Raw genomic sequence first — 15037 nt, forward strand, 5'->3', positions numbered from 1 at the left:
CCCCGCCCGTTCCCCATAACCCCTTATCCCCTTATCGTTTAAGAAACTGTCTATTTCTGTCTTAAATTTATTTAATGTCCCAGCTTCCACAGCTCTCTGAGGCAGCAAATTCCACAGATTCACAACCATCTGAGAGCAGAAATTTCTCCTCATCTCAGTTTTAAATGGGCGGCCCCTTATTCTAAGACCATGTCCCCTAGTTCTCGTCTCCCCCATCAGTGGAAACATCCTCTCTGCATCCACCTTGTCAAGCCCCCTCATAATCTTATACGTTTCTATAAGATCACCTCTTATTCTTCTGAATTCCAATGAGTAGAGGCCCAACCTACTCAAACCCTTTCCTCAGAAGTCAAACCCCTCATCCCCGGGATCAACCTAGTGAACCTTCTCTGAACTGCTTCCACAGCAAGTATATCCTTTCGTAAATATGGAAACCAAAACTGCACGCAGTATTCCAAGTATGGCCTCACCAATACCCTGTACAGCTATACCAAGACCATCCCCTTTACAATAAAGGCCAAGGTACCATTGACCTTCCTGATCACTTGTTGTACCTGCATACTATCCTTTTGTGTTTCTTGCACGTACCCCCAGGTCCCACTATACTGCAGCACTATGCAATTTTTCTCCATTTAAATAATAACTTGCTCTTTGATTTTTTTTCTGCCAAAGTGCATGATCTCACACTTTCCAACATTATACTCCATCTGCCAAATTCTTGCCCACTCACTTAGCCTGTCTATGTCCTCCTGCAGCCTCTTTATGTCCTCCTCACACATTGCCCTTCCTCCCATAACTTCCACCCCTTTGTATTCCAGCCCTCGCCCTCTTGAGATAAAGGCTAACCCTCCAGCTTTTAGTGATTTTTTTACTTGGACCCCTAAATCTTTCTGCTCCTCCACAGTTACTAGCTTCTCGTTATTTAGAACATACTTTGATCTATCTTTCTTAGATCCAAAGTGGTTGACCTCACATTTTCCTACATTGAAATCCATCTGCCACAATTTTGCCCACTCACTTAATCTATCAATTTCCCTTTGCAACTTTCTGCTCCCATCTTCACTGCTTTCTGTGAACCTAACTTTGCGGTGTCAGCAAATTTATATATACGGCACTCTATTCCTTCATCCAAGTCATTTATAACTACAGTGAAAAGCTGAGGCCCCTAAACCGGTCGCTGGGGGACACCACTTGCTGCCAATTTGAGTACATAGCCATTATTCCTACTCTCTGTCTCCTATCACCTAACCAATTCCTTATCCAAGCCAAATGGTCTCCAATTCCAATCGCTCTCATTTTTGTTAAGTCTCTTATCTGGAACCTTGTCAAATGCCTTCTGGAAGTCCATATAATTAACATCCATAGACACTACTTTATCAACCACGTTTGTTATTTTCTCAAAAAGTTCAACTAGGTTCATTCGACATGACTTACCCTTATGCTGGCTCCTTCTGATCAGCTCACATTTGTCCAACTGCTCAGTCACTTTGTCCCTAATAACAGATTCTAGTTACTTTCCCACAACTGATGTTAAACTAATAGACCTATAATTTCCTAGTTTATCTCTCCAGCCTTTTTGAGTATAACTGCTGGAATATTGGTGGTAATATTGCTGGAATTAGGTTGTTGCTAAAAGAAAATTGAAATTGGGTGTTGTGTAATGAGAGAGGATTAATTAGCAATCTCATTGTGCGAGGCCCCTTGGGGAAGAGTGACCATAATATGGTGGAATTCTGCATTAGGATGGAGAATGAAACAGTTAATTCAGAGACCATGGTCCAGAACTTAAAGAAGGGTAACTTTGAAGGTATGAGGCGTGAATTGGCTAGGATAGATTGGCGAATGATACTTAAGGGGTTGACTGTGGATGGGCAATGGCAGACATTTAGAGACCGCATGGATGAATTACAACAATTGTACATTCCTGTCTGGCGTAAAAATAAAAAAGGGAAGGTGGCTCAACCGTGGCTATCTCGGGAAATCAGGGATAGTATTAAAGCCAAGGAAGTGGCATACAAATTGGCCAGAAATAGCAGCGAACCCGGGGACTGGGAGAAATTTAGAACTCAGCAGAGGAAGACAAAGGGTTTGATTAGGGCAGGGAAAATGGAGTACGAGAAGAAGCTTGCAGGGAACATTAAGGCAGATTGCAAAAGTTTCTATAGGTATGTAAAGAGAAAAAGGTTAGTAAAGACAAACGTAGGTCCCCTGCAGTCAGAATCAGGGGAAGTCATAACGGGGAACAAAGAAATGGCAGACCAATTGAACAAGTACTTTGGTTCGGTATTCACTAAGGAGGACACAAACAACCTTCCAGATATAAAAGGGGTCAGAGGGTCTAGTAAGGAGGAGGAACTGAGGGAAATCTTTATTAGTCGGGAAATTGTGTTGGGGAAATTGATGGGATTGAAGGCCGATAAATCCCCAGGGCCTGATGGACTGCATCCCAGAGTACTTAAGGAGGTGGTCTTGGAAATAGCGGATGCATTGACAGTCATTTTCCAACATTCCATTGACTCTGGATCAGTTCCTATGGAGTGGAGGGTAGCCAATGTAACCCCACTTTTTAAAAAAGGAGGGAGAGAGAAAACAGGGAATTATAGACCGGTCAGCCTGACCTCAGTAGTGGGTAAAATGATGGAATCAATTATTAAGGATGTCATAGCAGCGCATTTGGAAAATGGTGACATGATAGGTCCAAGTCAGCATGGATTTGTGAAAGGGAAATCATGCTTGACAAATCTTCTGGAATTTTTTGAGGATGTTTCCAGTAAAGTGGACAAAGGAGAACCAGTTGATGTGGTATATTTGGACTTTCAGAAGGCTTTCGACAAGGTCCCACACAAGAGATTAATGTGCAAAGTTAAAGCACATGGGATTGGGGGTAGTGTGCTGACGTGGATTGAGAACTGGTTGTCAGACAGGAAGCAAAGCGTAGGAGTAAATGGGTACTTTTCAGAATGGCAGGCAGTGACTAGGTGGGTACCGCAAGGTTCTGTGCTGGGGCCCCAGCTGTTTACATTGTACATTAATGATTTAGACGGATTAAATGTAATATCTCCAAATTTGTGGATGACACTAAGTTGGGTGGCAGTGTGAGCTGCGAGGAGGATGCTATGAGGCTGCAGAGTGACTTGGATAGGTTAGGTGAGTGGGCAAATGAATGGCAGATGAAGTATAATGTGGATAAATGTGAGGTTATCCACTTTGGTGGTAAAAACATAGAGACAGACTATTATCTCAATGGTGACAGATTAGGAAAAGGGAAGGTGCAACGAGACCTGGGTGTCATGGTACATCAGTCATTGAAGGTTGGCATGCAGGTACAGCAGGCGGTTAAGAAAGCAAATGGCATGTTGGCCCTCATAGCGAGGGGATTTGAGTACAGGGGCAGGGAGGTGTTGCTACAGTTGTACAGGGCCTTGGTGAGGCCACACCTGGAGTATTGTGTACAGTTTTGGTCTCCTAACTTGAGCAAGGACATTCTTGCTATTGAGGGAGTGCAGCAAAGATTCACCAGACTGATTCCTGGGATGGTGGGACTGACCTATCAAGAAAGACTGGATCAACTGGGCTTGTATTCACTGGAGTTCAGAAAAATGAGAGGGGACCTCATAGAAACGTTTAAAATTCTGATGGGTTTAGACAGGTTAGATCCAGGAAGAATGTTCCCAATGTTGGGGAAGTCCAGAACCAGGGGTCACAGTCTAAGGATAAGGGGTAAGCCATTTAGGACCGAGATGAGGAGAAACGTCTTCACCCAGAGAGTGGTGAACCTGTGGAATTCTCTACCACAGAAAGTAGTTGAGGCCAATTCACTAAATATATTCAAAAGGGAGTTAGATGAAGTCCTTACTACTCGGGGGATCAAGGGTTATGGCGAGAAAGCAGGAAGGGGGTACTGAAGTTTCATGTTCAGCCATGAACTCATTGAATGGCGGTGCAGGCTAGAAGGGCTGAATGGCCTGCTCCTGCACCTATTTAAAAAAAATAAATTGCAGTCGGTCAGTGAATGAATCTCCTGTCGCAATAAGCACTGAGGTGCACTCTTCCCCAAATCTTTATTTTTCTAAATACCTTAGTAGTGTACAATTTAGATCTGTGTATATACCAATAGATATTTCATTATCTGTGAATTGGAGCCTTTGATGTTAAAAACGGAACCAAAATTTTAGGCATGTTAGAGAAAATTTTGAGATCATGTGATTGTGAACGAACAAGAGTCAAACTATTCCAAGCCTTGCATCTACTCATGGCTGGGTTTTTCTGATGGGGTTCTGCTGCTCCCATTCAAGGATTCTGCTCGGTTCCCCGGAAACCTTGTTTATGCACAGAATAGGACTTCTGACACAATTACGGTGAAATCACAGCAGCAGAGTGGGAGCAGCTTTGCTGAAATTCCTGGCTCTGGGACACCACCGACTGCCTCCTGTGGAGGTTGTTCTGAAGTGCCAAACAAAGCAGCCCTCCTCATACCCATGTCATAATGCACTACGTCCAGTTTATTGGGTCTCACTTTCCCGCAGACTCCAATTTGGGTTTCCTTCGACTTCATTTTTGCCTGGCAATTCCTTCTTCCCCATCCACCTGTGCCCCACTCTTGCTGAAGCTTTAGAAATGCTGAAAGAATATTTGTCTTCATGCACAGCTACTTTTAAGAGAACATGTTACTTTAACTTTGAATTGATGGCCAGATTTTGTGAATTCCACATTCTGCTAGCTCCAAGCACAGGGCCAAATTTGTGAAAGCAGCTCTGAATAAGTATTAAAATGAGTTGATCATGCAAAACTATAGGCAGTTAGCTCACAGTTCTTTTGGCCAGCAAACAGGCAGAAATCATTCTTTTATTTCAAGATGAACATTACTGTGCTTTGGATTACTTTCAGTGTGAATCTTTCTCTCTCTAGTTTTCATACCACAATTCTGTACAAACTAAAATCTTCTCTGCCCTTTATTATCTTTCCATGGCATCATATTGACCAAACATTTTGAATCTAACTGTTGCTGGTGAGCCATTACATTGATGTCAATCCCAGCCTCCGTAGAGATGGATGTGGTCCACATCATTTTGGTCCCAGATACTATGCCGAACTGTCAAGCTGTCAGTAATATTCAAATTCAGTACTGTACCAAATGTCCAGGTTTATGCAGAAACATATTTTTTTGGTAGCATTTTCCCAATTAACGATAGCTACCTTTTGGAGACAGCACGTGCCGGGGCTGATTTTTAACTTCCACCTAAAACAGCCATGAAGTCAGCGGAGCAGCCGCGCCACCTGCCTGATGCCAACATCAGGAAGCCCAAACTGTGTTCAAGTTTGGACTTCACCAGCAGAATTCAAGTGAGCTGTTGAGTGCCTGCCAGCCAGCCCCAGTGGGCAGCTCACCAGTCAGAGGGGATACCCATCGGCTCCAGCAGCAAGCCACACCAGATGACAGCAATTAAAAAAAATCAAGGGAGGCAACCCAAGGGGTAGGAGCTGGCTGCTGTATGTTTGTGGGGCAAAGAACAGCAATTCCTGGCCCCAGAGAGATTCCCCCAAAAGGTTCCAAGTCATTTCTGGAGCGACCTTTAAGGACTAATGGTTAGATTGCTCGCCACCTGATACAAAGGGACATTTATGCCCATTTACGCATGAAAATTACAAACGGAGTAGGATCCCGATTTGCATATGTAAGCAGCCTCCTGCCTGTTTTGGTCAGGTGTGCGGTGCACCCATTTACAGACTTGCTTAAAAATTGCATCAGGCAAGCCTCAAGTGTTCCATTGCATTAGGCAGGCATTGGCACCCTCCCCATTTTCCACTGCTGACTACCCATTTTTTGAGGCAAGAAACAGGTGGATGGCAGTTGAAAATCGCCCCAGGTATTCTATGGTGAAGAGGATAGAAAGGACTTGCAGTTATATGGCATCTTTCATGCACTCAGGTTGTCCGAAAGCGTTTCATAGCCAGGTTAGTACTTTTGAAGTCACTATTGTTGAGTAGGTAAATGCTGCAGCCAATTCGTGCACAGCAATGTCCCACAGAAAGGAGTGAGATAAATGAGCAGTTCATCTATTCTGTTGGTGTTGTTTAAGAATTAAATGTTGGTCAGAACCAAGAAAATTCCCCTGCTCTTCTTCAAATGCCATGATATCTTTTATGTCCACCGGAACAGGTTGAGTGGTCTCAGATTTAACAGCTCTCCTGAAAGACGGCACCTCTGACAAATCAGCTCTCCCTCAGCAGTGCACTGGATTATCTGCTGGTGTGTAGGCTGAATGTCCAACCTTCTGATTGATAGGTGGGAGTACTAAACTCAGCCAAATTGCGATGTCGATTCTAGCACAGGCAAACAGGTTAGTTTCAAGCAGATTAATTGCTGACTGGTGCTTTAGGATAAATAGGGCAAATCAGTACCTGTTACCAATTAGCTTTTTATGTGAATCTGACTGATGAATTTCTGTTCCTTTTTAAATTTGTAGATTTGTGCAAACCTTGATGCATACAAAATAATGACCGTTCAGAAGCATTATGCACAGCTGAAAGACCAAGTGAAAGATCCAGTCAAAAAGATGGAGATTGCAGAAGAACGAAGAGAGGTACAAATATCTACTTCTGGAAGTCCATATAAATAACATCCATCTCTTAAAAATGGTAGAATTTGTTTTGATTTAGGTCCAAAATTAGTATGGGTACAATTCAAACCCCCCTTACTGTTCGGTAGGATTTTTGCATCCAACCTGTCCCACACAACTTTTACACTCCACCCCACCCAAAACCTTGTGATCTCCTGGGAGAGGCGAAAACCCAGGCCAATTTGGGGAAAAGAATTTCTGGGAAATTGCTCTCCGACTCAGTTAGGCGATCAACAATTGGAGCTTTGTTTGGTTTTGACGTCCACTTGCCATTTCCTACTGTATCAGCCACAGCTACATTGAAAAGGATCATAGACCTGAGATGTCAACCTAACCTTTTTTCTTTTCTCTGTATATGATGCTTGACCTGCTGAGTGCTTCCAGCATTTTCTGTTTTCATTTCAGATTTTCAACATCTGCAACATTTTATTTTTTTAAAGAGTTCTGGCAGAATAATAACATGTATAGAATTCACCTATATTAATTGAAAGAGACTACCCTAACCCACAGGAAATATGTCAGCTGTCCTATGTAGATTACTTTTTTCTCCACTTATAGAAGCATAATATAGCATCATCAGGTGCAGACACATAGCAGATGCATGTTTTAACTGTGACACTCAAATATCACAATTAAGGAACTTTTATTGAAGTAGCTGATTGCCCTTTATGTATGATTTTAAGGATCCTTTTGGAGGTCAAATCAAAGAAATGATGACGGAAATTCACACGTATCTTGGACGAAGCCCTGCATCAGATTTTGGCACACAGTCTTATGAGCAATGGATTGTACAAAAAGAGAAAACAGGTTAGATGACTCACTGTATGTTTACAAGAACGAAAGTACTAAAGTAAGCCATTCGATCCATAAAGCCTGTTCAGCCATTGTGTTAGGCATAAGAACATAACAATTAGGAGCCGGAGTAGGCCATTGATTAATTAATGATCTCATAGTGAAAAATCCTCTTGGGAAGAATGATCAAAGCGTAGTAGAATTTCAAATTCCGTTTGAGGGTGCGAAAGCTATATGTCAAACTATTGTCCTGAACTTAAATAAAGGTAATTACAGATGTAACGTCCGAAATCCGGAAACCTCGGGACCGAGGCCGTTCCGGATTCCAGGTATTTCTGGATTTCGGAACAACTTTGCATGGGCTGAGGAAGGTAGGTAGGGGAGGGGGTGGTTGGTCGAGCCGCAGGAAGGGGGGGGTGTTGGTCGGTCGCGTCGGGGGCGGTCGGTCGGGCCGGGGTGGGCGGGGGGGCGATCGGTTGGGGGAAGGGGGGGTCGGTCAGGCCGCCAGAGGTCGGGGGGGGGCAGGAGGTTGGTCAGGCCACAGTTGGTCGGGCTGCAGGTGGTCGGGGGGGGACACACGGGGAGGTCAGTTGGACCAGAGGGGGGGGGTTCGGTTGGTTAGGGGAGGGGGGGGTCGGTCGGGCCTCCAGAGGTCAGGGGTGGTTTGGGGGTTTGGTCAGGCTACAGGAGGTCGGGGGGTTGGGGGAGGGGTTGATCGGGCCACAGTTGGTCGGACCGCAGTTGGTCGCGGGCGGAGGGAAGTTGGTCAGGGGGGAGGTCGGTCAGGCCGCCGGAGGTGGGGGGGGGGGGCGGGGGGAGAGAGTTGGTTGGTCGAGCCAACGTCGGGAGGAGGGGGTGGCGGTCGGGCCGAGGCCGGGCAGGGGTCGGTCGGGGGAAGGGGGGTCGATTCGGCCGCCAGAGCTCGGGAGGGGGAAGTGAGGTGTTGGTCGGGGTGGGGGCCGGCGGTGGTCGGGCTGCAGGGGTTGGGGGGGAAGGTCGGTCGGACCGCAGGAGGTTGGGGGAGGGTGGGAAGGTCGGGGGGGCTCGGTGGGCCGGGGATGTCGGTTGAGCCGGGGGAAGTCGGGGGTGGCCGGAGGTCGGACCAAGGCGGGAAAAATTTGGGCAGCTGGAAGTCGGGCAGACAGAGGCCTGGGGTGGTCAGGCCGAGGTGGGGGAGTCCGGATTTCGGAATATTTTCCAGTTTCCGGACGACCCCACCACTGATCAGTCCGGATTCTGGAACTCCGGATTTTGGACGTTGCACCTGTACAAAGGTATGAAGGCAGAGTTGGTTAAAGTGGACTGGGAAAATATATTAAAGGGCTAGACTAGAAAAGCAGTGGCAAACATTTAAGGAGATATTTCATAACTCTCAGCAAAGATATATCCCAGTGAGAAAGAAAGACTCTAAGAGAAGGATGAACCATCTGTGGCAAATTAAAGAAGTAAAGGATGTATCCAGTTGAAAACAAAGGCATACAATGTTGCGAAGAATAGTGGAAGGCCAGAGGATTGGGACATTTTTAAAAAGCAGCAAGGACAACTAAAAAAATGATAAAGGCAGAGAAGATGAGAGTAAACTAACAAGAAATATAAAAACAGACAGTAAAAGCTTCTCTAGGTAGATAAAAAGGAAGCGAGTAGCTAAAGTAAACGTTGGTCCCTTAGAGGATATGACTGGGGGATTAATAATGGGTAACAGGGAAATAGAGGAGACTTTGAACAAATATTTTGTATCGGTCTTCATGGTAGAAACCACTAAAAACATCCCAACAATTGATAATCAAGGAGCTAGTGGGGGGGAGGGGAACTTAAAACAATCACTATCACGAGAGATAAAGTACTAGGCAAACTAATGGGACTGAAGGTGGATAAGTCCCTAGACCTGATGGTCTGCATCCTTGGGTCTTAAAAGAAGTGGCTGCAGAGATAGTGGATCACAAGGTTGATTCCTGAGATGAAGGGGTTGTCATGTGAAGAAAGGCTGAGCAAGTTGGGCCTATACTCATTGGAGTTTAGAAGAATGAGAGATGATCTTATTGAAACATATAAGATTCTGAGGAGGCTTGACAGGTTAGATGTAGAGAGGATGTTTTCCCTTCGTGGGGCAATCTATAACTAGGGGGCATAGTTTCAGAATAAGAGGTCGCCCATTTAAGACAGAAATGAGGAGGAATTTCTTCTCCCAGAGGGTCGTGAATCTTTGCAATTCTCTACCCCAGGGAACTGTGGAGGTTGGATCATTCAATATATTTAAGGTGGAGATAGACAGATTTTTGACTGATAAGGGAGTCACTGGTTATGGGGAGCGGGCGGGGAAGTGGAGTTAAGGCCAGGATCAGATCAGCCATGATAGTGAATGACGGAGCAGGCTCGAGGGGCCAAATGGCCTACTCCTGCTCCTATTTCTTATGTTCATTCGGCCCCTCGAGCCTGCTCCTCCATTCATAAGATCATGGCTGATCTTCTACCTCAACTTCACTTTCCTGCACTATCCCCATATCCCTTGATTCCCTTAATATCCAGAAATCTATTGATCTCTGTCTTGAATATACTCAACGACTGAGGCTCCATAGACCTCTGTGGTAGAGAATTCTAAAGATTCACCACCCTCTGAGTGAAGAAATTTCTCCTCATCTCAGTCCTAAATGGTCGACCTCTTACTCTGAGAATGTGAACTCTGGTTCTGGACTCCCCAGCCAGGGGAAACATCCTCCCTGCAACTACCCTGTCAAGCCCTGTAAGAACTTTTTATGTTTCAATGAGATCACCTCTCATTCTTCTAAACTCTAGAGAATATAGGCCTACTCGACTCAATCTCCCTTCTTATGACAATCCCCCCATCCCAACAATCAGTCTGGTGAATCTTCATTGCACTCTATCTACGGCAAGTATATCCTTCCTTAGGTAAGGAGACGAAAACTGTACAAAATACTCCAGGTGTGGTTTCATCAGGGCCTTATATAATTGCCATAAGATGTCTTTACTCTTGTACTCGAATCCTCTTGTAATAAAGGGCAACATACAATTTGCTTTCTTAATTGCTTGCCATACCTGCATGTAAACGTTCAGTGATTCGTGTACAAGGACACCCAGCTCCCTCTGAAATCCAATATTTCCCAATCTATTACCATTTTAAAAATACTCTGCTTTTCTATTTTACATACCAAAGTGGATAACTTCACATTTCTCCACATTATATTCCATTTGCCATGTTCTTGCCCACTCACTTAGCTTGTCGATATCCCCTTGAAGCCTCTTTGCATCCTCCTCATAAATTACATTGCAACCTGGCAGATGAAGTATAATGTGGATAAATGTGAGGTTATCCACTTTGGTGGTAAAAACAGAGAGACAGACTATTATCTGAATGGTGACAGATTAGGAAAAGGGGAGGAGCAACGAGACCTGGGTGTCATGGTACATCAGTCATTGAAGGTTGGCATGCAGGTACAGCAGGCGGTTAAGAAAGAAAATGGCATGTTGGCCTTCATAGCGAGGGGATTTGAGTACAGGGGCAGGGAGGTGTTGCTACAGTTGTGCAGGGCCTTGGTGAGGCCACACCTGGAGTATTGTGTACAGTTTTGGTCTCCTAACCTGAGGAAGGACATTTTTGCTATTGAGGGAGTGCAGCGAAGGTTCACCAGACTGATTCCCGGGATGGCGGGACTGACCTATCAAGAAAGACTGGATCAACTAAACTTGTATTCACTGGAGTTGAGAAGAATGAGAGAGGACCTCATAGAAACGTTTAAAATTCTGATGGGTTTAGACAGGTTAGATGCAGGAAGAATGTTCCCAATATTGGGGAAATCCAGAACCAGGGGTCACAGTCTAAGGATAAGAGGTAAGCCATTTAGGACCGAGATGAGGAGAAACTTCTTCACCCAGAGAGTGGTGAACCTGTGGAATTCTCTACCACAGAAAGTTGTTGAGGCCAATTCACTAAATATATTCAAAAAGGAGTTAGATGAAGTCCTTACTACTAGGGGGATCAAGGGGTATGGCGAGAAAGCAGGAATGGGGTATTGAAGTTGCATGTTCAGCAATGAACTCATTGAATGGCGGTGCAGGCTAGAAGGGCCGAATGGCCTACTCCTGCACCTATTTTCTATGTTTCTATGTATCATCAGCAAACCTGGATATATTACATTTGGTCCCCTCATCCAAATCATTGAATATATATTGTGAATAGCTGAGTCCCAAGCACTGATCCTTGCGGTTCCCCACTAGTTACAGCCTGCCAACCCGAAAATGACCCGTTAAATCCAACTCTCTGTTTTCTGTTCATTAACCAATCCTCAGTCCATGCTAGTATATTACCCCCAATCCCATGAGCCCTAATTTTGTTTAATAACCTCTTCTGTGGCACCTTATCGAATGCCTTCTGAAAATCCAAATACACCACATTCACTGGTTCCCCCTTAATCTATTCTGCTAGTTACAATCTCAAAAAACTCTTTAACAAATTTGCCAAACATGATTTCCCTTTCATAAATCCGTGTTGACTCTGCCCAATCCTATTATTATTTTCTAAGTGTCCTGTCCAATCCTATTATTATTTTCTAAGTGTCCTGTTAACATGTTCTTAATAATAGATTCTAGTATTTTTCATACTAATGACGTTAGGCTAACTGGTCTAGTTTTCTCTCTCCCTCCTTTCTTAAATAGTGCAGTTACATTTGCTACCTTCCAATCTGCGGGAACTGGTCTAGAATCTATGAAATTTTGGAAGATGACAACCAATGCATCCACTATCTCGATAGCCATCTCTTTCAAAACCCTATGATTTAGGCCATCACGTCCAGGGGATTTAGAGGAATTTGGATAGAAACATAGAAAATAGGTACAGGAGTAGGCCATTCGGCCCTTCGAGCCTGCACCGCCATTCAATGAGTTCATGGCTGAACATGCAACTTTAGTACCCCATTCCTGCTTTCTCGCCATACCCCTTGATCCCCTTCGTAGTAAGGACTACGTCAAACTCCTTTTTGAATATATTTAGTGAATTCGCCTCAACAATTTCCTGTGGTAGAGAATTCCACAGGTTCACCACTCTCTGGGTGAAGAAATTTCTCCTCATCTCGGTTACTTATTCTTAGACTGTGAACCCTGGTTCTGGATTTCCCCAACATTGGGAATATTCTTCCTGCATCTAACCTATCTAAACCCGTCAGAATTTTAAACGTTTCTATGAGATCCCCTCTCATTCTTCTGAACTCCAGTGAATACAAGCCCAGTTGATCCAGTCTTTCTTGATATGTCAGTCCCGCCATCCCGGGAATCAGTCTGGTGAACCTTCACTGCACTCCCTCAATAGCAAGAATGTCCTTCCTCAAGTTAGGAGACCAAAACTGTACACAATACTCCAGGTGTGGCCTCACCAAGGCCCTGTACAACTGTAGCACTACCTCCCTGCTCCTATACTCAAATCCCCTCGCTATGAAGGCCAACATGCCATTTGCTTTCTTAACCGCCTGCTGTACCTGCATGCCAACCTTCAATGACTGATGTACCATGACACCCAGGTCTCGTTGCACCTCCCCTTTTCCTAATCTGTCACCATTCAGATAATAGTCTGTCTCTCTGTTTTTACCACCAAAGTGGATAACCTCACATTTATCCACATTATACTTCATCTGCCATGCATTTGCCCACTCACCTAACCTATCCAAGTCGCTCTGCAGCCTCATAGCATCCTCCTCGCAGCTCACACTGTCACCCAACTTCGTGTCATCCGCAAATTTGGAGATACTACATTTAATCCCCTCGTCTAAATCATTAATGTACAATGTAAACAGCTGGGGCCCCAGCATAGAACCTTGCGGTACCCCCATTAGTCACTGCCTGCCATTCTGAAAAGTCCCCATTTACTCCTACTCTTTGTTTCCTGTCTGCCAACCAGTTTTCAATCCACGTCAGTGTTTGTCTTTTTAATCCCAATTGCCCACCCTTTATACCTGTTTAATACCCTTGCTTCAAAGGTAAATATATAATTCCCTTTTTAACCACCTCAGTTCATTTTTTTTCTATATATCTATGCCCTTCTGTGGCAGCATGACCCACATTCTCACCAGCTTTTGTCTGAAGTAATTTTGCTTGGATTGGCTAAAAACTTTCTTAGGCGTACTTTTAAGATCATGTTTACAATCGCAATAAAAAAGTTCAATAAATGCACTTTGAGAAACTTATCCAGAATTGGAATATATGAAGATGAAGTGATACTTCGTAATGGATCTCTTGGGGTAGAAATTTATTGGTGCTAAAATGGGCGCCTAAACATCTAATATGGCGGACGGCATACATGTGCATATCCCATGCCAGAAGGGTGCTGGGCGCCTTATTGGTAAAGGCTGAAATCTAAGCGTCCAGGACCCATGCCTGAAACAGGCATTAGCCCTTTGTATATGCAAATAGGGGACCCAATGCCTTTTTCAGGATCCCTTCCCAGAATTGGGATGACCTAAACGCAGCCATGCCGGCCTTACAATACCCTTCTTTTTCGCTGCATCTAGCAGATCCTCCAGTGGAAGCACAAATGAACACATGAGCCATCCAGTCTAACTACCTGACAGTTGATGAGCAGAGCAAGCAGCTTCCTACTTACCTGGTGCTCCACATTTGAGACAGAGTTTATTTTTTAAAGATAGTACTCTTAATTGACAAGAACTCCCATCACATTTTATAAAGGGTTTGTGCTACAGAACTGACAATGGATATTTAAATGAGCGGGCTCAGCAAATTATCCCAGGGTCAGTGCTGCGGAGGATCGACAAGCGCAAGTTCTGGCTTAGGCCCAAAACAATATCATTGGCCTTGTGAAATTTCCGGGGCCCTTAGCTTTTGTAAATTTTAGTTGTTATGCTGCTTTATATGTTACTTCTGCAGAGCTCTGTATGTCCATTTAATACTATGGGGACGATTTTAACTTGAGGTAAACAGTGGGTGAGTGATAGGTGGAGTATGTCCACAGCCTGCCCATTTATACTATCTAGAACAAAGAGTAAGAGCTTCTACAGGTATATAAAGAGGAAGACAGTAGCTAAAGTAAATGTTGGTCCCTTAGAGGATGAGACTGGGGAATTAATAATGGAAAACAGAGAAATGGTAGAGACATTGAACTAATATTTTGTATCGGTCTTCACGGTAGAAGACACTAAAAGCATCCCAATAGTGGATAATCAAGGGGCTATAGGGAGGGAGGAACTTAAAACAATCACTGTCACTAAAGAAGAAATACTTGGTAAAATAATGGGACTAAAGGAGTTCAAGTCCCCTGGACCTGATGGCTTACATCCTGGGGTCTTAAAAGCAATGGCTACAGAGATAGTGGATGCATTGGTTATAATCTACCAAATTTCCATTGATTCTGGGGCGATCCCAGCGGATTAGAAAACCGCAAATGTAATTTAAAAAAGGAGGCAGACACAAAGCATGAAACTATAGACCAGTTAGCCTAACATCTGTCGTCGAGAAAATGCTGGAGTCCATTATTAAGGAAGCAGTAGCAGGACATTTGGAAAAGCATAATTTAGTCAAGCAGAGTCAGCATGGTTTTATGAAAGGGAAATCATGTTTGACAAATTTGTCGGAATTCTTTGAGAATGTAACGAGCATGGTGGATA

At 44.2% G+C, this 15037-nt stretch overlaps 1 protein-coding gene across 1 annotated transcript in view; it reads left to right on the forward strand.

Moving 5' to 3' along the window:
- Positions 1–15037, forward strand: part of ifih1 (interferon induced with helicase C domain 1) — a 189647-nt gene that overhangs the window by 150638 nt on the left and 23972 nt on the right. Inside the window, exons 8-9 of the mRNA XM_070875538.1 lie at positions 6468–6584; positions 7304–7427. Of these exons, the coding sequence (XP_070731639.1) occupies positions 6468–6584; positions 7304–7427 (241 nt within the window). The remainder of the gene's footprint in view (positions 1–6467; positions 6585–7303; positions 7428–15037) is intronic.

This window comes from Pristiophorus japonicus, chromosome 3, assembly GCF_044704955.1.
Source record: "Pristiophorus japonicus isolate sPriJap1 chromosome 3, sPriJap1.hap1, whole genome shotgun sequence".
NCBI classification, from domain to species: Eukaryota; Metazoa; Chordata; class Chondrichthyes; family Pristiophoridae; genus Pristiophorus; species Pristiophorus japonicus.